Here is a 27,220-nt window from a genome sequence, read left to right as displayed (position 1 = left end):
TCTCATCATCCAGAGGACCCTTCCTTCAAATACCTACACAGATCACTCCCTGCCACCTTCAAGAATCTGCCTGTGCCTGCTTTTTAGTAACGCCAACCTGGACCATCCCGTACAAAACACTTCCATGTGCGCACACATACTCACCTCCCCATCCCTCGCCCTGCTCCTTCTCCAGACCACTACTACTTGAAATACATTTGCTTAGCACCAGAGGCCTCCCCTCCTGAAAGGTACCGTATCTTTGCCCGTTTTGTTCACTACTGTAACACCATCAGGTAGAACAAGACCTAAGAAGTAGAACGTGACCGGTAGTTACTGAAGGAATGACTGAATGAACAGATGCCCCATCTTAGAAGATGGCTCCTGCTCAGCTCCAGTCAACTGCTGCCCTGCAGAACTGAAGAGCTCATATTGTCATAGCTTCCTATTTTTTCACAAAAAGCCCCAATTCCAGATATTTATATGTAAATTACCCCCAATTTAAATGTTGGCAATTGTTTCAAAGGCACTGAGGACAAAACCCAAGCAAGATCCCAATTCTACTTTCACCACCGTGGGCTCTTACAAGGCTGATCCTTCCTATACTGTCAGCTTCCCTTCTGGCCGCCTTGCCTGTGATGTCAGCGCTGGCTTGGGGCCTTTGCTCCAACTGGTCACTATTCCTGAAGCTCCCTCCCCACACTGGTGAGCAAGCACCTATCCATCCCTCAGCACCCCACCCAAATGACCCAGTGGTTTGGTCATAAACACATACTAAAGCAGGAAACGGTGCCCTACCTCTGGCTAGGGACAGACACAGTCATTGAGTGGCAACTTCACGACTTTTATTTGTGGTGCCTGTGCTTTGTCTCGAAAATACCTTCTCCCCCTGCCCCGGACAGTGGGCGGGGAGGGGGCAGCAAAAAATAGACGACATCCCTCCCTATTGCACATGGACCCTATATACAGGCCCACCTGGCTGAGGCCAGGAGGGCTCTTGGCACATTCTCGGATCCCTGCTCAGGAGGGGGAGGGGTGACTGGGTGGCATCACACGTGAGGTGGGGACCTCCGGGCAGCCACTCTGGTCCTGGCTACTGATCCTTGAGCTTCTTGGTCCTCAGTTCCATCCTGGTCCTGTCTCCAGTCCTGGTCCCCTCTGGCGACGTCCCCCTACCTGGCTTGGCCTCCCACCTCCATCCTGACCTCAGGTGGCCCCCTTGGCTCCTGGGGACTCTGCTCCCCTCCCAGTCCAGAGGTCCCAAGAGGAGATTATGGCTTCTCAGAGACTTCCCCCGGAGCCCTGTCACTCGTGTTCACGTGGGGGAAAGGGTGCGTGTGGCAGAAGCAGCTGTATAAATACGGGTGTGGGAAAGTCCTCCAGAGTCACTTGGAGAGTTTGCTGATGACGCGGATCAGTGCCGCGTTCTCGTCCTTGAGCCGCTGGTTGTCAGCGCGGAGGTCAGACAGGGCCTGAGGGATGGGACAAGGTCAGCTGAGCGGCCCTGGCAGGCTGAGCCCCTGCCCGCCCTCGGCCCTCGCCCACTGCACCCCTGCGAGCTCCCACCTTCAGCTCCTCCTCCAGCTCCGCAGCCTTGCGCTCCAGGGCCCGGCGCTCCTGGAACGAATGGGGGAAGTTCAGAAACCGAGTGAGGCCGAGCAGGGTGGGGAAAGGCCAGGGGGACAGCTTAGAAGGGCAGTGTGGTTCTCCTGATCCAGACCCATGTGGGTGTAAGGCTGGGGACAGCTCTGGTCCCCGTCTCAGCTACTCCAACTTACGAATCTCTCCAGCTCCAAGAGGGCTGGCCTCTCAGCAAACCGTTCCTGCCTCTGGTGAGGACAGAGAAAGAGAAAGACCAGGAGTCAGGAAGGGGAGCCAGCATAGCAGCACAGAGAAGGCAGTCTAGTTTCCTGCCCCACTAGTCAGGCCCCGCCTCCAAGATCCCCTCCAAAAGCTAACTGCAGCTCAAACTCCTTGTCTCTCTTCCCAGAGGTCTGCTTCCCAGAGGTCCTACCCCTCCAAAAGCCAAGCCCAGCTCAGACCACCTCCAGGATCAGCCCCTGTCTCTAGGAGGCCCTAGCTCCGCCCCTCATTGCTCAGACTCCACCTCCCAGAGGCCCCAGCCCCACCCATCATTACTGAGACTCCACCTCCCAGAAGCCCTAACCCCACCCCCAGCCCACCCCTCAGTGCTCACCTCCCCACCTCCTAGAGGCCCTAGCCCAGCCCCTCATTAGGTGGAGCCCAGCCCAGACCGTCCCCCCTCCTCAGCCTGTGTCCCAGCGTTCCTGCCATGTCCAGGGCTTTGGCCCCCTTACCTGCGTGGCCCGCTCCAGCTCCACCTTGAGCTGTGCCAGCCGCAGCGTGGTCTCGGTCAGGGCCTCGCGGAGCCGCTCATTCTCCCTGCGCAGCTCTGCGTACAGCTGAGGGCATGGAAGAGGCAGGCAGGGTCAGGCTTGCGAGCCCCAGGCGGCAGGTTGGCAGGGGGTGGGAAAGGTGGTTAGCGGGCATCTCAGGCAGGCCACCGAACAGGCAGGTAAATAAAGGCCGATGGGGAGGGTGCTAACGGCGCAGAGCGCGGGGAGGGATCGCGCACCTTCCTGAAGCCTCCGTCGGGCTCCTCTGGTTCCGGCTCAGGTTCTGGGTTGAGGTCCTGCTGCGAGCGCTGCCTGCGGGCGGAGGGGCCGCACTCGGAGCTGCTGCGGTGGGGGCAACACGGTCAGGGGGCCTGCAGCCAGCAGACAGGCCCGACCCCTTCCCTGCCCTGCCCCTACCTGGACTCCGGGCTGCGGTCTGCCAGCTCCGCCTCCTCCCCCTGCGGCGGACGAGGGTTCAGAGTGGGGTTCAGCCGCATGTGGGAGTGGGGTGGCCCCGCCCCAAGCCACCTCAGCACCAGCTCAGCCCCACCTGAGCCCCCTCACCTCCGCAGGCCCCCTCCACTCCTTGCCGGCCTTGCGGTGCTCCCTGGCAGCCTGCGGTCCCTGACCCTGCCCGTCGGGCGCCTCTGCTGGGGAAGGGACAGGAATCAGCCCAGACACTCTAGAGGCCGGGTCGCTGCAGAGTCTGGGCCCTGGGCCCAAGCCCCCAGGAACACAGGAAGACTGGGAGAGGCGGGGTGGATCCCTGAGAGCCGCTTCCCCAGAGAGCAGACCTCACCTCTCTGGGCAGGGCCGTCAGAGTTCTCAACTCCAGGGACTCGGGGCCTTCTAGAAGGGTCCTGTGAGGGAGGTAGAGGCAAAGTCAGAGCTCGAGAGAGTCCCGCACCAACCCACTGCGCCCTCACCTGACCCCTCTCACCAAACTGTGCAGGGACTTCTCAGGCTCTGCGGCCTTCCCTGCAGCCTTCTCCGCTTCCTTCAGGTCTGTCAGAGTCACGCCCTGGCAGGGAGATGGCACAGTCAGGAAACGCCAGGGTCCAGGCCCCCCCCACCTCCTCCCTCACTCAGACCGGGGGTCACCCCCAGCCCCTCCTCCCAGGCGTCAGGCCCCCATCCAACTCCCCACACCTGTGTGGACCTCCGGGACTGGCGCATGAGGCGGGAGCGAGCTTTCCGCTGGGATTCAGACTCCTCATCCCGCACGGGCATCTGGTAGGACCTGCGTGAAGGGCCCCAACCTCAGGGAGGGTCCCTCAGGGCCCTGTCCCCCTCTGTGGCTGACACCCTCAGGGAGGCACATTCTGCCAGAGAGGACTTCAACTCCAGCAGACCCTGGACCCACTCACTCAGGAGCCCCACCCAAAGCCCTGGGACTCTTGTGCAAGGCACTGTCTCCCGGCTGGGGGGACGGCAGCTTCCTGCCATGGCTTCTTCACCTCTGACGGTCCCGGGAGTCCGCTGGGGGCACTGACGAGGCTGTGGGGACATTTGGCTTCACTGGGGATTCAGGCTCTGGAATCTTGGGGGGTGTGGAGTTATCCAAGGGAGGAGCAGGCTTGGTGCTCTCAGACCTGTGTGAATTCATTCGTTCAACAAATGTTACTCAAGCTTGCAGCACGTGCCCAGCACTGGAGGCGCAGCAGTGAACAAAACAAACAAGCTGCCTCTGCCACAACAGTCCAATCCGAGCAGAAAAGACAGACAACGGCCACAGAGACTAGCACATTATGTAACACTTTATCGGAAGGATAAAGTGCCTTGGAGAACAGAAACAGAGCAAGAATGGGCGACAGCCTCGCTCAGGACCGTGCTGAGGGCTGGAACTCAGACCTGCCTCCCAACCCCAGGGGCCCAGGCCCGTGGCACTCACAGGGCAGAGGGCTCCAGCACCTTCTGGGAGGGGGTCGGCGTAACCCTGGCGAGACGGAGCTCCTTGGCCTGCAGAGAGAGGAGAAGGGAGGGTATTCCCCTCGACTAGGCTGGGGGCCTGGACCCTGCCCATGTTACCCCACTCACCTGGGAGGATGTCCCTTCCAGCCAAGAGGACGAAGCTGAGCGCTGCAGCCCAGCCCCAGGGGCTCCCTCAGACCCCCGCCTTTCTGGGGGCCCCAGGGCCCCAGAGCTCCCTGTCTTCTGGAGGCCAAAGCGCCTGGAGAAGGGGGCCTCTTCGGGCAGCTGGGAGAAGAAGGTCTCAGTTATGGAGAAAGGATCCCTCTTCTCCGACTTCAAGCTTTAACCCCCCAAAAGACTGCAACAAACCACGAGCCCATCACCTGGGGCAGGTGCGCCAGACTCACCACGGGGCTCTTAGGACTAGGGGGTGGTGGGGAGGACACTCCATTGAGGGTCCTGGATTCCGCAGGGTTTGGCTCTGTGTATAAGCACATCGGGGAGGTCACAGAAGATGCCACTGGCCTCTAAGAATTAGAAAACCCAGCCCTCCTCCTTCAGACCCAGGAGTCCAGACTCTGAGCCTCACCTGTGGGACCTTCTTCTCCCTCATCTTCGTCTCGGATGAGGGGCCCCCCAGCCCCACCAGGCCGGCGCTCCTTGGACAGGTCCTGGAGGGAAATCTTCTCACGGCTGCTCAGGCGACACACAGAGCTCCTGCTGGGGAAGGAGAGGGTGCTGAGGTCCAAGTCCTGGGGGGCCCCTGTCACCCCAGGGCTCCTCCCACCCATATACCTTCTGTGTTTGCTGCTGGAGGGCACCTGGGGCTCCTGGGCCCTGCTCTGGGAAGCTTCCTTTTGGTTCCGAAGCTGTAAGGAGGGAAGGGGGCTGCTGGGGAGGGGCTGAACACGCCACAGCCCCGCATCAACACCCCCATGCACAGCTGTGCCCAGCCACAGGTGTTCATGCCTGGGGGGCACGGAGGATTTGGGGACTCATTCAAGTTTTCCTACAGGCCGGGCGCGGTGGCTCACTCCTGTAATCCTAGCACTCTGGGAGGCCGAGGCGGGAGGATCGTTTGAGCTCAGGAGTTCAAGACTAGCCTGAGCAAGATCAAGACCCCATTCTCTACTAAAAATAGAAAGAAATTAGCTGGACAACTAAAAATATATATATAAAAAAAAATTAGCCGGATATGGTGGCACATGGCTGTAGTCCCAGCTACTCGGGAGGCTGAGGCAGGAGGATTGCTTGAGCCCAGGAGTTTGAGGTTGCTGTGAGCTAGGCTGACGCCACGGCACTCTAGCCTGGGCAACAAAGTGAGGCTCTGTCTCAAAAAAAATAAAAAGTTTTCCTACAGACAGTGGTGCTTCGCCTGGAAGAGAGGGTGCCCTAGGTCCAAGGTGCCTGGAGTGGCCACATACAGACGCCGTCCTGTTCTCATGGCCCCCACCCATGGGAGGCCTCCCCAGAGGGGTCTTTCTAGCTCTCAGGAGTGACCTGCTCACACCTTCGCCCTGACCCCTCGGCACCACCAGGATACTGGCCCAAGGCTTTGCTGCCCTGGCTGGCCTTGGTGGCCTCCTCCGCCACTTGCTCTCAGGTGAGTGTCCCAGCTGCTGTTTGCTTTCACGCCTCCCGCCCCTTCTGGCAAACTCTGAGTGCTGTAGTACTCACTCTTCCAGAAAGTGTTCTCACACACCCCCAGGCCTGGCTCTCAAGAGCTGTTTCCCACCCCCAGCTTTGCATAGGCTGTTCCCTCAAGCCCAAGAGTGTGCCCTGGCGTCCAGGAAGCTGGCCTGAGTTCACCAAGCCGGAGCCGTGACTGTTCTCTCCTGCCACTGTCAGCCTTGAGAAGGGGATCTGTTTCTGTCCACCTGCCCACTCACCAGAAACCTCAGGCCTGGCCTCAGCAGGTGTTTCTTGCTCCCTAACAGTGCTGATTTTAGCCCAGGCAGGGTTCTAAATGCTTTTGTTTGGTAACATACAGCATAATCCATGTCATGTCACGTGTAACTCCTCAGAGAGTAAAGGTGTGCACTGTTACCATCCCCATTTTGCAGATGAGGAGACTGAGGCCCAGAGTGTAAGTGACTGGCTGGAGCTCATGCAGCAAATCCTCGGCAGAGCTGGCATTCTGGCCCAGGCAGTCTGGCCACAGCCCATGACCTTAACCCCTTCAGCCTGTAACAAGGTCTGCCCTGGGGCTGGGTGGGGAACAGCTCCCAAGTGACCACCCCAGCTTGGACAACGCCTGTCCCATCCTCCTCCTGTCTCCCCACCAGGCAGGCGGGAAGCTCTGCAGCCAAACGTCCATCCATGCTGCTGCTCAGGGCCCTCACTGGGTCAGGGGCTGGGTCACCAGGTGGGGCAGAACAGGTCCCTGGGGCGGTGGGTATCAGGAAGACAGGGGATGGGGGAGGCTGGGGAGCCCCTCGGCCCTGACACTCACGTCCTCCTGTTTCCGGGCCAGTTCCTCCAGCAGGCTCAGCACTTCCTCGTCAGCCAGGTCACAGGGACGCTGCCCCTGGGTGGGGGAGGAGAAGGGGCTGATGATGGAGGAGGAGCAGGCCCCTCCCCCGCCCACTGCGCCCTGCTGGCCCAGGCCCCTGGTCCTCACCGCGTGGGTCAGCGAGTCCATGCCCCCGCCGTGCTCGGCCAGCAGGCGGCAGGCGTCCTCCACACCCCAGTGGGCCGCTGCGTGCAGGGGGGTCCAGCCGTCCCCGTCCCGGAGCTCTGGGTCATAGCCAGCCTGAAGGAGCAGCCTGGGGGCCAGGAAGGCTTGGGGTCAAGGGCTGCGACAGGGATCTGGGCCATGCAATCCAGCCAGCCATGCTGCAGCCGCAGTAGCAACTGTTACAACATCGAAAGGACTGCCCCAACCCCTCACCACCACAGGGACCCTCTGCCACCCGGCCCTGGGCCAGCAGGCAGCCTCTGGGACCTGTCCCTTGTACATCAGGGGGTCGACTCTCACAGGTTTCCGAGGCTCAGCCCCAGAGGAGGTGGGTGCTGGGCTCCCCCTGCCCGTCCCCAAGCCTATCAAAGGATTGGACCCCCAAAGGTCCAAAGTGGGGCCATCTCTGGCAGGGGTGTCCCAGGATCCCAGCTGGCTTCAAGCGGTGGTTCCCAACTGTGGCGACGCTGCCCCCCTAGGGGAAACCCGGCAAGGTCTGAAGGCATCTCTGGTTGTGTCGCTGCGGGGAGGCTCGGGATGCCCAACACCCTGCAGTGCTCGGGAGGCCCCACAACACAGAATGATCGGACCCAAAATGTCACCAGTGCCAAAGGCTGAGAAACCCTGGCTTAGACGATTCTCTGCGAGAAAATAATAACCACCTTAGACCCTTCAATTCAGGGGCAAAAGCAGGGTTATAAGCCCAGGGCAAGTCTCCAAACTCCACTCAGGGTAAGACAGACCTATTTTTAGAGAACTAGAATGAGGTTCTGTGTCAACGAGAAAAAGCTAAAGTAAACTGGGAACAGATGGGCAGACTGAGCTATTTTATAAAGAAACGTTTTAAACACAAGGTCCCCTATCTGGCCCCACCGACCTCTTCCCTCACCTTTCCCACGCTCCGCCCCAGCTCCCTCTGCTCTGGCCCTGCCGGGTGCCCACCTCGGCCTGGCCCCAGCATGTGCCCTGGGCACGCGGCACTGCACACTGCACCTTCTCGGCAGCCCCCACCCCCACTGTTTCCCGACCACAAAACCTCATGTGGCCCCTCCCTGTCACACGCATCTTCTCCCTATTTATAGCCTGCTAAGCCAGCACTTCCCAACAGGGATGGTGCTGCCCCCCAGGGGACGTGTGGCCACATTCAGAGACAATTCTGGTTCTCACAACCAGGGCTGCTCCTGACATCCCTGGGGCAGAGGCCAGGGAGGCTGCTCAGGACCTTGCAGCGCACGGGACAGCCCTGCAGCCCACAGTGACCAGCCCCACAACGCTGTGAGCTGCAGGTGGGCCCAGATCTGTTTGCCCAGTGTCCCCAGCTCCTAACAGGCTGCCTGGCACACAACAGGTGCACAGAAAATAAGCGCAGAATTAATAACATCAAGTGTCTACCTCTACTCTGCACTTTAATAAGGAGGATGCCAGTTACAGTCTTTTCAAAATGCAGTCAACAGATCTCAGTGTAAATATGAACTCATACGAAAAAGCAGTAATGAAATTATAGTCAAGGAATACTCCTAGGTCCAAAGCGCTTCCATGCTATGGCAGAGAACGAGGCTGCCACACATAACGACTCTCTCTCTCCCTTTTAAAAACAGCACTCAGCTTTTGGCTGGACACCTGATCACCAGCTGAAGACAGATCTCCCAGTGTCCTTCATAGCTAAGAATGGACAGATGACAGGGGTCTGAGAAATGGGGTGTCAGCATTAAGTGGTGCACACGACTTCCAGATTGTTCTCTCATAAGGAATGGACATTTGCTCCCTCCACCCTCTCCTTTTCCTGCTGGCTGGGATGCAGGTGCCATGGCAGGAGATGAAGCAGCCACCTGGGACTCAGGGGTGGAAGCCAGGGGAGGAGAGAAAAGCCTCCGGGGCTGGTACATCACTGGGCCTGCCCATTTAGAGTATGCAGTCCCCCTTGCCAAAGGATCAGTGCAGGGATGGGCAGGTGACCAAGGTGGCCCAGTGAGCAACAGGCCTGGGACTTTTGCTGGAACTATGGAGGACCAGTGCCCTACCTCAGCAGCAGGTGCTAAGCAGATAGGCTACACGCCCGGAGCTGGTAAGGGTCATCTTAAGTACCTCACTGAAGAAACCTGCCTGAAAATTAATCAATACTAAGGTGAGGGCCGGGCGTGGTGGCTCACACCTGTAATCCTAGCACTCTGGAAGGCCGAGGCAGACGGACTGCTCAAGGTCAGGAGTTCGAGACCAGCCTGAGCAAGAGTGAGACACCCCCCACCCCGTCTCTACAAAAAATAGAAATTAGTTGGAAAACTAAAAATATATAGAAAAAATTAGCCTGGCATGGTGGCGCATGCCTGTAGTCCCAGCCACTCCGGAGGCTGAAGCAGAAGGATTGCTGGAGCCAAGGAGTTTGAAGTTGCTATGAGCTAGGCTGATGCCATGGCACTCTAGCTTGGGCAACAAAGTGAGACTCTGTCTCAAAAAAAAAAAAAAAAAAAAAAAAAAAAAAAAAACTAAGGTGAGCAGAAAGATGGAGGGATACATCTTAACTTCATTTTTATACTAAAATACTATACTAAAGTGTAATATCACAAGAGAGAGAAGGGAATCAAAAGGAGAATGGAGAGATTAAAGATGAGACCTGGAACCAACTACTCCAGTAGAAAGGGGAAAGGCAGCCAATTGGAGACAAAGTAAGGCCCAAGACTGAGGTGAGGGTAACAGAAAGGGAATAGGTACTATAGCAACTTAAAATATATATGTACCAAATAATCTAGCCTTAAAATATACACGATTAAAACTCACAGAATTATAAAGAGAAACGGGCAAAGTCATAATCCCAGTAAGATTTTTTAAATGCCCCCCTCATATCACAGTGACCAACAGAACAAGCAGGGAGCAGTAAGGATACAGAAGCTTTAAGCAGCATGATTGCCAAGTTGACCCAATAACCCCCTGAGAACACTGTACTTGACAATACCATTCTTTTCCAGCTTACATATACTGGTGGATAAGGCGAACCTCAACAAATTTCAAACGGTGGATCGTACAGAATCCATTCTATGACCACAATGCTATTAAGCCAGCAACAAAATGACTAGAAAATACTATACCTTTGGAAATGAAGGACACACTTCTAAATAATCCATGGATCAAAGAAGAAAGATTACAAATTGGAAAATGTTTTATACTGAATGACAATGAAAAAGGCTACACATCAAAACTTATGGGTGCAGCTAAGGCTGCATTTAAAGGGAAACACATAGTCTTATGTACATAAATTAGAAAAGAAAGGGAAAGTACCAGGCCCAAGACAATGAGACGGAACAGACTGGCCCAGCTCACCTCATCACCTCAATGTAGCCCTTGGCAGCGGCCACGTGCAGGGCAGAAGCTCCGGTGCGGGGGTGCCGGGCCTCTGGCATGGCACCCCCATTCAGCCAGCACCTTGTATCATGAAGCAGCAGTTCTTCCTCGGCCCGCTTGGCTGCCTCCACATCCACACCTGGGAGGATGAGGAGAGGCAACAGGTGGGACTCAAACCTTATGGTCTGGGAAATGCAGTCCTTCTACCTGTGTGTTCCCCTCTGGGACTCAGAAGGCCTGGACTAGCCCAGCGGTTACCCATCTGTGCTCTGTGCAGTCTTGGGTCCCACTAAGGGTCTGGGTCACTGCAAAGCACTGTGGAAATGGATATCACAGGCCTTTTCCTATTTCAACCAGGGATTCACCTTTATTATTTTTTAATATAAAACCTAAAGTTTATTGAGAAAATCCAGTGTTTTATTACATCTAACTTCTATCTCTACCCACCGCATCTTCATGCATTTTATCACCATTATCACTTTTTTCATCCATGAGGAGGATAAACCAAGCAAAAAAACACTAAACATTCACATCATTAGGGCAACAGCTCCTTCCCTACTGAAGTGTTGGTCCCTGTTCCCAAATGTGCTACCATCTACAGCAATCTGGTAAGAGCAATGCATTCTTCCCATTAGTCAATTTCATTGTACTGGACTGCTGCACACTTATAGATGCAAAAGGCAAGTTATTGACTTAAAATTATCAAAACAGCCGGGCGCGGTGGCTCACGCCTGTAATCCTAGCACTCTGGGAGGCCGAGGCGGGCGGATTGCTCAAGGTCAGGAGTTCGAAACCACCCTGAGCAAGAGCAAGACCCTGTCTCTACTATAAATAGAAAGAAATTAATTGGCTAACTAAAAATATAGAAAAAATTAGCTGGGCATGGTGGTGCATGCCTGTAGTCCCAGCTACTCGGGAGGCTGGGGCAGGATCGCTTGAGCCCAGGAGTTTGAGTTTGCTGTGAGCGAGGCTGACGCCACGGCACTCACTCTAGCCTGGGCAACAAAGTCTGAAGACTCTGTCTCAAAAAAAAAAAACTTATCAAAACAGGCAGCCTTTTTGAGGCTGAAATCTTATGTGTTCATTATCACTGAGAATCTTTATTCTTTTGCATGCTATAAACTCTTGAGACAGGAAGTTAAAGTTATATCTTCTAGAAATGTTTAATCTTTCTCCTGGGAAGGTTATTTTGTCCATTATTTTTTCATTGTGAAATTTTTCACGCTTACCAAAGCACTATATAGAGCTGGGCTGTCCTATACAATAACCGCCAGCCACGTGTATCTACTAAGCGCTCAAAATGTCACTGATACAAATTGAGATGTGTTGTAACTATTTAAGTGCACACTGGACTACAAAGTGTGAAAAAAAAGAAGATAAAGTGACTCATGAATTGTTTTTGTATACTAACTACATGTTGAAATGATAATATTTTAGGCTGGGCGCAGTGGCTCACGCCTGTAATCCTAGCACTCTGGGAGGCCGAGGCGGGCAGATTGCTCAAGGTCAGAAGTTCGAAACCAGCCTGAGCAAGAGCGAGACCCCGTCTCTACTACAAATAGAAAGAAATTAATTGGCCAACTTATAGAGGAAAAAATGAGCCAGGCATGGTGGCACATGCCTGTAGTCCCAGCTACTCAGGAGGCTGAGGCAGGAGGATCGCTTGAGCCCAGGAGTTTGAGGTTGCTGTGAGCTAGGCTGACGCCATGGCACTCACTTTAGCCTGGGCAACAAAGCAAGACTCTGTCTCAAAAAAAAAAAAAAGAAATGATAATATTTTGGATATACTGTGTTAAAGAGAATCCATTATTAAAATTAACTTTACTTGTTTCTTTTTACTTTTTAAAATGCACCTACTTGAAAATTTTAGTTTTTTTTAATTATTTATTTGTTTATTTTGCTTATCAGTTAACTTGAAGAGACAGTGAAAATTTTAAATTACACTTGCGGCTCGAATTGGATTTCCATTAGATGAAACTGGCAAAGAACTCGCGTACCACCACCCTGCCTAAAAAATTAAAATGCGACAGAGTCAAGAGAAGACCATGCACCCCTCCCCTCCCCAATTTCATGCCACTCCCTCACGCTCCAGAGATAACTGAGATCATGAACAGGTGTTCTGTTATACCCTTACTACTTATATCGTAAGACTGCACACAGTGGCTCACGCCTATAATCCTAGCACTTTGGGAGGCCAGGTGGATCGCCTCAGGCCAGGACTTCAACACCAGCCTGAGCAACACAGTGAGACCCGTCTCTACAAAAAATCAGAAAATTTAGCCAGGCATGGTGGCGCACACCTATAGTCCCAGCTATTGGGAGGCTGAGGTAGAAAGATAGCTTGAGTGCAGGAGCTGGAGGTTGCAGTGAGCTACGATGATGACACTGCACTTTAGCCTGGGTGACGGAGCAAGACCTTGTCTCCAAATTAAAAAAAAAAAAAAAAAGCATCCTTACTACATATATTGTAAACTTCTGCCTTAAGGCTATAAATGGGACCCATGAAATGCAATTCCAAAAATTCTGAGTGTTCTTTTCCCACTGCAAGAAACCAGAATTCCCGGTGCTCCACCCTTGCCACACTTGGAACTACCCGAGGGTCCATCCTGCCTGTCTTCCAGTGTAACACTCCCCCTTCCAGCTGGCTTGGATGTTGGACTCCAAGTTCACTTTAAACATTTCAAAAACACTTTTAAGTCTCCCTCCCGCTCAGTTCTGCACCCCTGTAAGAAGTGGCCAGGGAGGACCCCCTCTGCTCACAACATGGTGGTCTCAGCTGTACGTCCCCGGGACCGAGGAAACAACCGTTGCTCAGGCCTGCCGGCATCCATTCTCCTGTCTTGAGTAACCACATTTTGACTTTCCTCTTACTTTTGCCCCACGTGGCTCCCATGAGGCAGATTCCACAGCCTGGCTCCAGAGGTGCGCATCTCACAGGCCTGCCTGTCACCCTTGCTACAGTGATGGGCTCAGGGGCTGGCAAGTGACCAAAAGGGTGCAGTGCACATCAGAGAACTGTGGCTTGACTACTGGGAAAGAGGCAGCCTGTTTCAGTTGGGATTCCAGCCTGTAGTTAGGAGCCACCCCGAGTACCTCACTGAGAGAAGCTGCCTGACAATGAAGCCAACACAGAGTGAAGCAGAGTGACCAAGGGATGCTTTTGACTTCATTTGTGCCCCTGGATCAAACTATGCCTGAAGCCCATAGAACTCGTGGATTTTAGTTAGTTACATAAGTCTATGAGTTGCCTTTAACAAAAAAAAACTGTGGTGAAATGCACATAAAATTTACCATCTTAACCATTCTTAAGTGTCAGATCAGCAGCATTAAGTACATTCACAGCACGGTGCCTCCATCATCACCACGTTCCATCGTCTGAACTATCTCACCTCACAAAACTGAAACTCTGTACCCATTAGGCAACACTTGCCTATTCCTCCCTCCTCCTAGTCACTTGGCCACCACCGTTCTGTTGTTTATGATTCTAACTATTCTAAGTAATTCGCAGAAGTGGAATCATGCAGTCTTTGTCCTTTTGTGACTGGCTTATGTCACTTAATGTCCTCAAGGTTCATCCATGCTATAGAATTTCCTTCCTTTTTAAGGCTGCATAATATTGCACTACATGTGTGTAACAGGTTTTGTTTATCCACTTATCCAACGATGGACACTCGGTTTGCTTCCACCGCTGGGTTACTGTGAATAATGCCAGGCACATGGGTGCATAAATGGCCTTTTCTGGCCTGAGCCAGGCTGAATGGGTTCCTTCCTGGTACTTCCTTAGTGTCGTGCCTGACTCAGCACCTGAGTCAACCAGGCCAAAGGTCTTCAAGGTGAAGGAGAGGTGTGCTCCAGGCCAGGAGGCAACCCCCTGAGCAGATCGGGTCCTCTCGCTGAGCAGCAGACTGAGAGAGGAGACGGCAGGTGAGGCAGGGATGGAGGGGAACGGCAGCACCTGTCGCTGGCATCTCCTCTGCCCCCACCCTGCCTGTGAGAAGCTGACAGGGTCACGCCGCAGCCGGCACCTGTCGGATGCCCAGCGCCTCTGGGGGTTCTCCATCTTTCAGACGTGTCCCACAGGTGGGGGCAGAGACCCCTGCCCTCCTTGCAGCCGGGGTGCGGCCTGCGACCCCGATCCTGCCCACCACACCCCCACTGTGGCTCTTGGGTGAAGGTGGGTGTCAAGGAGGGGTACAGGCAGTGGCGTTGGGATTCCAGAGGCAGCGTCCCACCCCAGCAGCGCAGGGTCTTCCCAGTGGAATCGCTGGCATTTGTTGCTGGCTGACCCCACAAGCCAGTACCCCCAACCCGCACAGCTATGCCCAGCCTTCTCCTTGCCCCGCAGAAGGGGGCAGGGGCCCCTCTAAGAAGCCGACCCAAGCTCTGGGCAACTTCTGCAGAAAAACAGAATGTCACAAAGTTCATGGACACCCCTGGAGGCCATTCTTGGTCTCCCTCGGGTCCAAGGGAGGGTAAGGACTGATCCAGACGGAAGGAGACTATATCGATGTGAGAGCCACGGGCAGGGCCTGACCCCAGGCTGGGGCCTGAACCAGAAAGGGAGAAGATATTACACAAAGAACGGCCAGGGGCCACCTGGAGAGACCAGGGACAGCACTGCAGTATCGAGGCTAAAAGGCCAAGGGCCTGATGACAGGAGGGTACCACGGATGCTTCCTACTGTGCCTACGCGGGAGCTGCCCTGTGTGAGACACCTGCTGAGCATGGGGCAGAGAGTGACACGTCTGCGACAGAGTCTGAAATGGCTCGGAATGGGAGGGAGGGACGGAGGGAGGGAAGAAAAGGAAAGCAAGGGAAGAAAAGAGAGGAGAAAGGAAGGGAGGAAAGAAAAAACGTATTTATACACATATGTGAGGAAGGAGCAGGAGGAAGGGCATGAGAGCACACAAATATATCAAAAAGTTAGAGATGGATGAATCTATACTGTGAGATTCCGTTTATACGCAGTGCACAGGACAGCCAGTCTGCAGACGGAGAAAGTACATCAGTGGCTGCAGGGGCGAGGGGTAGAGGGGTGTGGCTAGAGGTGATGGCTAAGGAGTGCGGGGGTTTTTTATGGGATGATGAAAGTCTTCTAAAATCAATGTGGTGATGATGCACAACTCTGAGAATACCCTAAAAACCACTGACGTGTGCACTTTGACTAGGTAAACTGTAGGGCAGGTGAATTACATCTCAAAGAACTGTTTCAAAACAAACCACAATGGCCAATCTCAGTCAAGGCTGTCTGGGTATTCACGGTACTATTGCTGCAACTTTTCTGTAAGTCTGGAGCTTTTCAAAAAGAAAAATTGGAGGGAGGGAAGGGAGAGAGCCCAGCTCTAGGGCTGATTTTACCCACTCCCCACGTTAAACACAGGAGGGCTCCCAAACCTCAGATCTCCACCTCCACATGTTCCACTAGCTACTCCCATCCCCCAGCGCCCTCGCGGCCACCTGAACCCCAAGCCCCATGTAGAACCCCACCCCTCTCCAGCCTGGCCGGCGACACGGTAAGCACAGCCAAGCTGAAACCCGCCAGGATCTGTTCCTTCATCGGAGTCTCCCTTTCCTCCCAAACGGTCCTGTAGGGCCGAGCCGGGCACTATGCTCGCACCTTGTCATCGATAACCACACGGAACCCTGACCACCACGCCATGAGGCAGTGCCAGCCATCCCTGTTTCAGTAACATGGGAGGTGAGCTTCGGGAACACAGCTGGGGTTAGACAGCCGGTCCCTGACAGAGCTGGGCGGCGAACCCATAAAGTCGGATTTCAGAAGCCACACTTGGGACCCCGGGACCTTCTGGGGTGGCCCGCAGGCATCACACACCTGTTAGAAACAACAATCCCCACCCCCATAGGTTCTTGGGCCCCCCACGATGGACCCCCGAGTTATGTTACTCTCAGAGCACAGGGAGAGCAGTCCCGGCAGCCCCCTCAGGCCTCTACTGCCCACCATAAACGCAGCCTCCCGGAAGACCTACGCCAGGCTCCCGGCAGTGCCCCGCCCGATGGACTTTTGGACAAGTCCCTCCTTCTGTGTGTGGCCTGATCTCCTCAGCTACCCAGGAAGTAAAACGACCCTTCCAGCTGACAGCTCTTATTCTGTGCCACTGCTGGGCTCCAGGCAATCCCGGAGGCCGGTACCTACACCCACATTTCGCAGATGAGGAAACTGAGGCACGGAAAGAGCCAAAGAATCCCAGGAAACAGGTTTGGCCTTTGAGCCCAGGCAGCCTGATTCCAAAGCTCTTGACCTGGGGCCACAGGTGAGGAGGAGCAGCCCCGCCCGCACAGGCCCACCAGGCCCACCTCGGCGCGCGATCTCCGCCTTCAGCAGCCCCTCCATGGCATCCGACTCAGCCAGGTCCAGGGGCAGGTCCCCGTCACTGTTGACGGCAGCGATGTTGGCCCCATGGCTCAGGAGGTACCTGGGGGTGGGGGGTGGTCAGGGCTGAAGGTCCAGGCCCCTGCCCCATCCAGACCCTCCCCACCCCTCCCCTGCCTCACCTGGCGATGTCCAAGTAACCACAGGAGGCGGCCACGTGCAGAGGTGTCCAGCCCTCATTGTCCGCCTGGTTCACCGTGGCACCCTGCTCCACCAGGAAGCGCACCACCTCCAGGTTCTCATCGATGCAGGCCTGCGGGGCGGAAGACAGGGTGGTCGGCACACACCCAGGCAGGCCGTGGCACACCCAGCAGAGCAGGGCTCCGAAAGGGAGCCACGAAACAGATCCAGGGGTCCAGTGCAAGTGATGTTGGGAAAAAGACCCTGATGGCCTCTGGCACGGGCCCTGGAGGCCCCACTGGCCACCAACTGTTTAACACTCCTGGCTGCCCCATGGTCAGGTCAGCCGGGCATTTGGAGCTCAGTGGAGACCACGAGAGGACTCTCAGCTGCCTGTAAACAGAATTGAATGGAGAAGGGATGGGGGCTTCTCGCCTACGTGTGGGAATCCTGGGTGGCGCTTGGTAGACGTGTTATGACCCAGTCACCACCTGTAGGGTGGGAACTGCAGAGTTCAGACTAAGACAAGAGGTTCCAGCCCCTCCTCCTTCAGATCCTGGGGCCCAGGCCCCAGCCACTCCCCTCTTAGACCCAGCCAGTTCCTTCCAAGGGACAGGACTGGAGTACACACCCCAGCAGATACACTCCAGGAACCGACAGAGCTGGTAAAGTCCCTGCCCCTGGGATACAGTGGGGGTCCTAGACAGGATTCCCACAGAGGGTGAGACGCCGGGATTCCTGTGTGCCCAGGAGCCCAGGCTGGCCCAGCTACTGTTCACTGAGGGCCTGCTGTGCCGAGGTACTGCCAAGGGGTTTACTTGGATCATGTTGTCTAATCCTCCCATGTAGGGAGTGAAAAACTCAGGAAGGTGGAAGCCCAAGTACAAGTCAGCACAGCAAGCAGGGTCCAGAGGAGAGACTTCAACCAGGGCTCCTGTGGATACTGGTGGCACTGGGAGCGGCAGGGAGCCTAAACTCCTGGGTCTTCAGGATAAATTAACTCCCCAGCTCCCTCACCTCTCCAAAGCTGCCCATCTGGAGGAGGGGGAGGGAGCTACAAGGGCCAAGAGCATGAAGTCATGGAAACTCAGGCTGCAAAAGGGGGGCCACACGTGCCCTGGGAACGGGATGAACTCTGGGCTCGTTTATTTCCACCAAGTTGTCATGGCGACGGGGGAGGGGGGCAAGGAGAGAGATGGGCATTTCCCTTTCAAGGATCTGCCCAGCACAGGCATCCATGTGAAAGATGCCTGAGGCCTGGGCACCAGGGACCCAGGGATCTAGGCCCAGCCCTCCTCCCTCGGACCCAGGGATCTAGGCCCAGCCCCTCCTCCCTCGGACCCAGGGGTCTGAGCCCAGCCCCTCCTCTCACAGACCCAGGAGTCGGGGTCCCCAGCCCCTCCCTGTTCAGACCTGAGAATCCTGGCTCCCAGAATCCACTCCTACTCCAGACCCTAAGCCCCTAGCCACTAATGCACATGGCAACTCGCGCAGGGTGGGAGTGGGGGGAGTGTACCAGGTTTGCCAAGTAGGGGTAGGGGCTGAGGCTTGAGAACTTACAGGAAACACAGCCATGGCAACAGGCCGATGCAGGGGGACCTGTCCCAGGAAGGGTTCAAGACAGAAATCTCAGCCCCAGGTGGAGGAACCAGCTGACACTCAGGAGGCACCCAAATACAGTGGCCAATTGTACCTATTTCCTAGGACTGAGGGTTTTCAGCACTAAAACCAGGCCAGTCCCAGGCCAACAGCATAGGGTGGTCACCCCAGACTCAGGCCTGATCCAAACCCCAGCTCCCTGCTTGCTGGCCATGTGACCTGAGGAGGGAACTTCCTTTTTCTGAAACCCAGACCACTCTGTCCTCAGGCCTCCTGCAAAGTCCTGGAGACAGAGTTCACCAAGCGCTCACCCCACAGTAAGAGGCAAACCACCCAAGAGGCAGCCTGACAGGCAGGGCCGGGCAGCCTCCTGTGGGGTCCAGGTCAAGGAGGTGGTCTGGGACTCTGAGGGACACAGAAGGGTCTGGGTCTGAAAAGCAGGGCCAGGAGCCCTGTAAGGAGGGTGCAGGAGAGCCGGGGACATGGGCTCAGAGAAAGGGAGCACCAAAGCCTGAGCCCCTCTCTCAGGCCCACCAAGAACACGGAAACCCAGAGAAAGGCCTAAGGGAAGTGGGACCCCGCTCTGGGTGGAGGAAAATGTCCCAGATAGCACTGGGGCGACCGCAGGAACAGGGCCTGGGAGTGGGGAAACAAAAAGAGGACAGAGGCAGCAACACCCTAGTGAACACCTATAAAGCATCACACTTTGCAAAGAAGTTTCCACACATATGACCTCCCTCCTTCACCAGAGCCCTACCAGGGAAGGACTGACTACTGGCCCCATTTCACAGGTTAGAAAACTGAGGCAGAGAGGAAAGACACTAATTCAATATCACAAAGTCAAGAAGCGGAGATTAGAACTCAGGACAAACTGATTCTGGTTCTGTTTCTTCCCCAAACTACTACTCTTCTTTTTTTAGAGACGGGGTCTGCCTATGTTGCCCAGGCTTGTCTCAAACTCCTGGCCTCAAGTGATCCTTCTGCCTCAGCCTCTCAAGTAGCTGGGATTACAGACGTGAGCCAGCATGCCCTGACCCAACTGCTACTCTTCTTTGGAATCTGGGAGCTGCACCTGGTCAAGCAGCCTCCTCCTTCCACTCCAACCCTGCCACTATTTGTTTCCTAGGACCCTCTCCAGCCTCACCATTAACTGAACCTTAGGGGTTCCAGCAAGGAGAAGCGGCTCCAGGAAATGGGGGTTTATCACCAGAGAAGGAATCTGCTCAACAGGAGGTGGCAGTTGGACCGACATTGACAGACTAGGAAGGAGAAGGACTGGGGGATGGGGCTTTTCAGTGACCTGGCTGTCTCTGGTGGTCCCACTGTAGGAAAGCAGGGGAGAAAAGGCACCCAGATCAGAGAGAGCCCTGGGAACACAAGGTGGCCCTGGCTCTGGGACACAGGATCACTGGAAGCAGCAATCAGGGTGTCTTGGAGAGAACATGGGGCCCCAAGTTGGAGGAAAAGGACTAACAGGGTTCTAGAACCCTTGGAAGATGACATCACAGGGCTAAAAGAGAAAGCACAGTCTATGGGAGGGGAAAGCTGCCCAAATAAATGGAGAGGTGACCCAAATCCACAGAAGGGTGACCAGGCAAAGAAATCAAGATGATCAAGAGGACAGAGTGGTGGCCCACAGCCAGGAAGAAGCAGTGCTTTGAGGTTATCCAGAAAAAGGGTGATGGATGCGGGCCTGGCAACAGGAAGGGGAGAGAGGGAAAGAGGAGGATACACATCACTAAGAGAAGGCCCATGGTGACAGACACAAGATGGCACAAGACCCAGCACAAGAACGAAGAGGGAACCAACTGAGTTAAGAGGTTAGGGGTCGGGCAGAGAGAGAGCATCAGGTGACCCAGAAAAGGGAAGCATCGGCTTCACAGAAACAAGGTGGTACAAAGCCTCAAATGAAGTGGCTCAGGAAAGAGCATCTTTAGGCAGCAACCAATGGCACATTCCAAGGGAGAGAATGGGTGGGGAGAAGACAGAACCTGAAAGAAGTGTCATTGAAGGATCTGGGCCTAGCCAAGGAGGTGGGCCAGGCCAGAGATTAGGGGAGGAAGAGGCACAGGCCCAGGAAAGAGAAGGATGCAGCTCAGTGAAAGCAGCACCTGCCTAGAAAGAGGAAACAGTGGGCCAAAGGTGGCCTGGCAGCAGAGCTGGAAGAAGTGATACAGGCTCAGGAAAGAGATGGCAGAATTAGGTGGCAGACTAGAACTGGCACAAGTATAAGTGGCACAGACGAAACGAGTGAAGGACATTCAGGGTCTGGAAGACAGCAGCGTCAAGTGGCCACGACCAGAGGCAAGAACCAGACTGAGCCGTCAGAGCTGGCTCAGGTAGAGGGAGAGGGCAGCACAGGATGGCAAAGCCCAGGGCCAGTAACGACGGCGCAGATCAAGACTGGCAACGGTGGCTCAAAGTTGGGCAGGGGGACGCTCAAGGTGGGTCAGCTCCAGGAAAAGCGCAGCGCGACGGAGACCACCCGGGGCGGGGGCGCTGACCTGGTGCAGGGCGCTGATGCCGTCGGCGTTGGTGGAGTCGAGCACTGCGCGGGCGGGCGGCGGGGCGGCGGGGTCGAGCTCGGCGCCGGGGCCGGGGTCGGCGGCGCGCAGCATCGAGCGCGCCTCGTCCAGGTCTCCGCCCGCACAGGCCGCCAGAAACTCGGCGGCGCGCTCGAAGCGGACGGTGCGGGCGCGGCGCTCCCCGTGGCCCGGCTCGGCGCCCGCCCGCGCCCCCCACTGCCGCAGCTGCTCCCGCCGCCGCTCACGGGCAGCCGCGGCCGCCGTCCCCGGGCCCGCCGCCGGGCTGTCCTCGCCCGACATCGCGCCGCCCGCCCGCCCAGCGAGCGAGCGAGCACAGAGAACCGAACAGCAGCCGCCGCCACAGCCGCCCGCCCGCCCCGGGGGCCGCCGGGAACTGCAGCTCCGGGCGCACCAACTCAAGGATCTCCCGGTCCCCGCCCGAAGGGCTGACGTCACAACGTAGCCCCAGGGCGCCCTGGGAATTGGAGTCCGCAGCCTGGAGACACGCAATGCGATCGCCAGATGGGATGGGATGGGGGAGGACAGGAGGCAGGTCGCGGGGAACTCTGGGAAATGGCGCCTATAAGCGGAAGTTGCTGCTAGCGACTTTCTCCAGTTGCTAGTCCCCGAGGCCCACTGGCAAGGCCGCAGCTCCCAGGCGTCAAATAGAAATCGCCTGGGCGAGGGCATGCTCCGGGGAACGCTGGGAAGTGGAGTCTCAGGATGAAGGGGTGTCCCAGGGCGTGCTGGGAAATGAAGTGCACGGTATAAAGGGGTCGAAGAGCAGGCCCCGGGGCCTGTGGGGACATCGTCTGGACAGCTGGGCTCTAAAGGATTTAGAACTGATTTTTCCATATATCTTATCACTTTTCCACATACCACGTAATTTATTTTGAATTTTTTTCCCGCCCCTGTCAAGTAGAAATAAGTTCCCTGAGGGCAGGGATTTTTATCTGCCGTGTGCACTACTCATTCTCAGTACCTAGAACTGAACTGAGCGTGCGCGATCGAAATAATTGTATGCGTGAAGGAATGAATGAAGGCCCTAGGTCGTGGGAAACACCAGGGCACCATGGGAAATTGAGTCCACAACCCAGAAGTCCCTAAGGACAATTCACCTCCAAGCTTACACTGGTGACTGCCCAGGGCATGCTGGGAAATAAGGCTTGCACGGCAAAGGTCATGGCAACAAACTACCAACCGAGGGCATGCTGGGAAATATAGTCCGCAGGGTCACCGCGTTAAAAGCGCATTTGGTCGTAGGCAGGGCCCAAAGGTACCCCAGGAAATAGAGCTTAAGGGCGGGAGAAGTCCAAAATCCCTGATGATAATCCCTAGATCACACCGGGAAAGTAACCCAAGGGGCAGGGCCCACAACGACAAGGCCCACCCACCCCCCGCCCCCGCCCCCGCCTTCACTATCCCACCCTCCCCCGGCGCCCACAGGCCGTGGAGCTCTCTGGGATTTGTAGTCCAGGCTCTATCACAGTCGCAAGGCAGGCTGGGATTTGTAGTTCAGTGCAAGGCGTTCCAGTAGTTTTGAAAAGTAAATCACCTTATCGCAGACCCAAGTGATAAGCACACCTTAAGAATTCAGCACCTACATCCACATTGGGAAGGTGGCAGACACTTTGAAACAGGATCAGAGATCCATAAAAATCACACAGCTGCCAAAACTAGACAGAGGCAACAGACTTTTTCCTAAGGGATATTAGGGTAGCCCACCCACTCTGAAGTCCTTAGGCTGGCTCAGAAAATAAACTCCAAATCCCATGAGGCCTATCCCTATAGAAAGGGACAGTCCTGGTGGTCCCTGAACCCCACACAACACTTTCCACACACATGCACACCAGCCTCCTTCCCTCAGGAAGACAAACCTTCAGGGTATTATTGTGTGTGATTATGGTTATGTGTGTATTTCTGTGCCTGTGCAAAATTGTACTACCTTAAAATTATGTGTATTCGATCATGTCTGTGGCTGGGTATATGTAGTTTATGGGTGCTTATGTTTATGTTTGTACATGTTCTATAAACATGTCTATGTATGTTTCCATGACTGTGATTTTTTTTGTGTGGAAAATACAATTTGAGGTATTTATACAACCCACCCAATGAACCGTGGGACATACTTTGGCCATCAGCTGTATTAGCAATCTTTACATTGCCTGCCCTCTTTAGACTTCTATTTTTAAAAATTTATTCCACTAGAATGGTAAAGAATTCCAGCTCTGAGGTTGACAATTCTGGATTTGAATGTTGTCTCAGACCACTTCCTAGCTCTGTAACCTGGGCCCAGGGTCACTGCCTCAACCTCCCAGAGTTGTTGAGATGGTGTACATAAAGTACATAAAGTATCTGATAATTAGACTACATTGGCTGTGTACATGCATCTTCATATTCTGTTTGACAAAATTCTCTTTTGCCGTTTTCTTTTCCGTAACGAAGACTTTTGCACCTTTCAGGACTGCTGTTTTCTCTCCATGTTAACAGTGGAATTTCAGTGCTTAACCTTGGAACTGCAGGCCCTCCTCACTGATGGTGAAAATAACCTCAGAAAGATAAGAAGAAGAAAATGTTCCTTCTTCCCCTGTAACAGCAGGAACTATAAAGATGGTTCAGATAACGGAGCAAAGTGAAAACATCCATGAAAGTATCAAGTTGACTCTCTTGTCCCATATGGAGACAGAGGTAAGACTATTATAAGCCCATTCTGCTTTCTTTTATTTTAAAATTGTCCTTAGAATAGTTATTTGCGTAAAAACTTTAAAGTTTGGCCAGGCGCGGTGGCTCACACCTGTAATCCTAGCACTCTGGGTGGCGGAGGCGGGCGGATCGCTCAAGGTCAGGAGTTCGAAACCAGCCTGAGCAAGAACGAGACCCGTCTCTACTAAAAATAGAAAGAAATTAATTGGCCAACTAAAAATATATAGATAAAATTAGCCTGGCATGGTGGCGCATGCCTGTAGTCCCAGCTACTCAGGAGGCTGAAGCAGAAGGATTGCTTGAGCCCAGGAGTTTGAGGTTGCTGTGAGCTAGGCTGACGCCACGGCACTCTAACCAGGGCAACAGGGTAAGACTCTGTCTCAAAAAAAAAAAAAAATTAAAGTTTAAGAGAAAATTGTATTGTCAAAGATACACCATGGCTGACCTGCCTGGGACTATGAACACATTAAAATATCCCCTGGGTCCCCAAACTCACACCAACAGGAAAGATGCTTTGAAATTGCTAAATTTCCCAAGAATGGCATTGTCCCAAATGTCATCTTCAGATATGGGCAGAAAAAGAAGTCCTCCCCCAAATGCAGTGTCAGGGCCACAGTGATTATAGAGATTAAAGGGGTTTTATCCTAGCATGGAGGACCAGGTCTTCTAACTTTGTTAATGTATCATCCCTGTTCCTGTCCAGGGACTGCTGTGGGCTTCCCTTTCTTCTCTTTTCCATGCAGTAGTTTATTCTTGTTGCTGTGATAACGTTTTCCCTAGTCCTTCTCCTCCATTGTGGATTTAAGGGGAGAGAGCTTGCCTTTTTGTTTTTAGGATGCCAAACCATCCAGAGACACATCCAAGCCTGACTAATAGGTCCAGTGTGACCCAAGAACCAGGGTTATTGTCCTTGGGGACTGAGTGTGCCCCATTGCAGGATCTATATACTTGTGTTGGGTGACAAAAGGGGTGGGTTATATCAGAGACTGCTAATTATCTGCCCATGAGTATTGTCTCCTTCCTTAATAATAGAACCATGATTTTGGTTTTTGGGTGGTTTTTGTGTGTGTGTGTATTTTTTTGTGTGTGTGTGTGTGTGTGAGTCAGAGTCTCACTCTGTTGCCTGGGCTAGAGTGCCGTGGCATCAGCCTAGCTCACAGCAACCTCAACCTCCTGGGCTCAAGCAATCCTCCTGCCTCAGCCTCCCAAGTAGCTGGGACTACAGGTGCACGCCACCTCGTCTGGCTAATTTTTTCTATTTTTAGTAGAGATGGGGTCTCCCTCTTGCTCAGGCTGGTCTCGAATTCCTGAGCTCAAATGATTCTCCCACCTTGGCCTCCCAGAGTGCTAGCATTTACAGATGTGAGCCACTGCACCCAGCCCATGATTATTATTATTTTTTTTTTAATTTGGAAAGGAGAGTTTTCTCATGAAGAGTTGCAGCCTGCAGGGTGGCCATTCTGACAGGCTGGAAAGCAATTGCCATGGGCAGAAGCTGAGAGCATGTACTTCAAGGGAGGAACAATGGGGAACAGGAATTTATGCTAAGTAGGGTGGCCAAATATACATATTTATTTTTTTTTATTTTTTTATTTTTTAGGCACATAAGGGTGTTATTACAAATATACATATTTAACTAACTGTAGGAAGAGTCATGAATATTGACAAAAAGAGAAACATGCACATACGCAAATAAGCTTCCTGCCCTTTCATGGGTCCCATGTACAAAGAAATGGCAGCTTTAGCGTGGCTCTGAGGGTGGAGTTTTCAGCCTTCTGACCTCAAAAGGTGAAACAGAGGACCTGAAAACCATCACTGTGCATCCTCCATGGACTGGCAAGAACCACTCTGTGGTCAGTGGTCTCTTATCAGGAAGGAATGCTGGTCAGTTATTATATTGTAACTGCAAAAAGGGAATAGAGATCATGAGATTCATTTCTGTTCAGAGGTTAGGGAAGAAAGCCTACGGCTGTTAGGGAGGGAGTATAACGAGGTGTTTCTGACTTCGCATCCCGTTGTGGCTGGGAACTCAGTTTTAAGGTTTCTCTGGGGTCCCCTTGGCCAAGAGGCAGTCTAGAACCACGATTGTGCTTGGGATGATAAGGCACCCACCTTACTAAAGAGCAAGCTGGAGACCCAGCCTCCTTTACAATGAAAGGAAGCCAATGAAGCGTGCCTGAACATTGCGGAGGAGGACTTCCAGAAAGGCTTCATAAAGAGGGATGATTCAGCTGAGGGGTGCACATTTCTGATCACACCTTCTGCCATCACACCATCTTCCTGGAAAGTGGATATGATGGCTGGAGCTCCAGATACCACATTGTGCCCATGAAGTGATCTTGGAGATGAAAGCAGAACAGAAAGGCAAAAGAAGCCTCAGTTCTTAATGGCAATTTGGAACTCCTTCTCCTGCTCTGGATTGCCACCTCTTGTCTTTGGGTTACATGTGAGAAAACAAACCCCCCATCCACCAAAATCATTGTTACTTGGGGTCTCTTTTGAGGGGGGTGGGGGGGGAGGTCTTTCTTTCTTTCTTTCTTTTTTTTTTTTTTTTTGAGACAGAGTCTCCCTTTGTTGCCCAGGCTAGAGTGAGTGCCGTGGCGTCAGCCTAGCTCACAGCAACCTCAAACTCCTGGGCTCAAGCAGTCCTCCTGCCTCAGCCTCCCGAGTAGCTGGGACTACAGGCATGCGCCACCATGTCCCGCTAATTTTTTCTATATATATTAGTTGGCCAATTAATTTCTTTCTATTTATAGTAGAGATGGGGTCTTGCTCTTGCTCAGGCTGGTTTCGAACTCCTGACCTTGAGCAATCCGCCCGCCTCGGCCTCCCAGAGTGCTAGGATTACAGGCATGAGCCACCGCGCCCGGCCGAGGAGGTCTTTCTTACTAGCAGCCAAACATAACTCCTAAATGACATTGTCAACCTAGCACTGGCGTTATCCTAGGGAGGGATCGGAGTCAAGCTGCAGGAACATGACGAGACACTGACGGGATGACACAGCCAGCCCCTGCTGACCCACCAGAGGACTGCAGAGGCATCAGCAAGTCAAGCCAAGCCCAGCGGGACAAGAACCGCTCAGCTGAGGACGTTGGTACTTTTAGACGGGAGTCTGCCGACCTCCTCATTTGCTGGCAAATTAATAAACTACTCTTTCCTTCTCCTCAAACCACGTATTCTTATTCTTCTGATGCAACTTCGGGGGCAAGTGCCAAACTTTTAGCAATAGAATTTGGCACCCCTGGGTGGGTGGCCCCATCAGCTCTCTGGTGGATCAGCACCCTGCAACTGCTGGAGGAAGCAGGCAGCAGCCCCGGGACAAGCCATGGGTCTTCACTGGAAGGAGAGGCTTCTTTTCCTGGTGACAGGGCAAGGGACAGCCCCAGCAGCTGCCAGAGCCTGTTTTAGCTCCAAAAGCAAAGCAGCCAACAGTGGGTTACTAATTTGTCACTGAGCTGATTCTTCCATGGGAAACTTTACATATCACTTTTCTGTTTGATTTGCTTTTGCATTTCTTAGTTCAGGTACACTTTACATATCACAGGATTTACCATTGTAAAGTACAATTCAGAAGGTTTTTTGTATATTCTCATGTTGTGCAACCATCACCACTATCTAATTC

The 27,220-nt window shown here is 54.0% G+C and overlaps 1 protein-coding gene and 1 long non-coding RNA gene across 6 annotated transcripts; one reads left to right on the top strand and one right to left on the bottom strand.

The window, feature by feature from the left end:
• Positions 1-802: 802 nt before the first annotated feature.
• Positions 803-21,306, bottom strand: PPP1R12C (protein phosphatase 1 regulatory subunit 12C). Of its 5 annotated transcripts, none has more exons than XM_012775537.3 (22): positions 20,875-21,306; positions 16,774-16,904; positions 16,576-16,694; positions 10,240-10,399; positions 6,868-7,012; positions 6,700-6,774; positions 5,043-5,116; positions 4,837-4,967; positions 4,655-4,728; positions 4,374-4,532; positions 4,228-4,295; positions 3,794-3,928; positions 3,486-3,576; positions 3,277-3,357; positions 3,136-3,196; positions 2,901-2,986; positions 2,754-2,794; positions 2,576-2,678; positions 2,298-2,402; positions 1,758-1,808; positions 1,546-1,596; positions 803-1,451 (listed from the first exon to the last, which is right to left on the bottom strand). In XM_012775537.3, the coding sequence occupies exons 1-22, from the start codon at positions 21,193-21,195 to the stop codon at positions 1,365-1,367; spliced, it is 2,349 nt and encodes a 782-aa protein (XP_012630991.2). In that variant the 5' UTR covers positions 21,196-21,306; the 3' UTR covers positions 803-1,364. The 5 variants fall into 5 exon arrangements, with proteins under 5 accessions (XP_012630991.2, XP_020139201.2, XP_020139200.2 ...); XM_020283612.2 differs by having other exon boundaries at positions 2,576-2,675; XM_020283611.2 differs by having other exon boundaries at positions 2,901-2,983; positions 20,875-21,305.
• LOC105877192 (uncharacterized) lies at positions 20,726-26,723 on the top strand. Its single transcript, XR_012915900.1, has 3 exons — positions 20,726-20,814; positions 23,358-23,583; positions 26,529-26,723. It is a non-coding gene; the product is annotated as an uncharacterized LOC105877192 (long non-coding RNA).
• The last annotated feature ends 497 nt before the right edge of the window (positions 26,724-27,220 follow it).

Source organism: Microcebus murinus, chromosome 32 (genome assembly GCF_040939455.1).
Source record: "Microcebus murinus isolate Inina chromosome 32, M.murinus_Inina_mat1.0, whole genome shotgun sequence".
Taxonomy (NCBI): domain Eukaryota; kingdom Metazoa; phylum Chordata; class Mammalia; order Primates; family Cheirogaleidae; genus Microcebus; species Microcebus murinus.
Note: the sequence above shows the minus strand (reverse complement) of the source record. Positions and strands in the feature narration are given on the sequence as shown.

Coding starts and splice junctions, on each gene's coding strand:
- PPP1R12C (XM_012775537.3), bottom strand. CDS start 21,195: ATGTCGGGCGAGGACAGCCCGGCGGCGGGCCCGGGGACGGCGGCCGCG. Junction 6,775..6,867: donor TGGACTCGCTGACCCACGCG/GTGAGGACCAGG, acceptor TCCCCCACCCAG/GGGCAGCGTCCCTGTGACCT. Junction 2,679..2,753: donor GACCGCAGCCCGGAGTCCAG/GTAGGGGCAGGG, acceptor CCCCCACCGCAG/CAGCTCCGAGTGCGGCCCCT.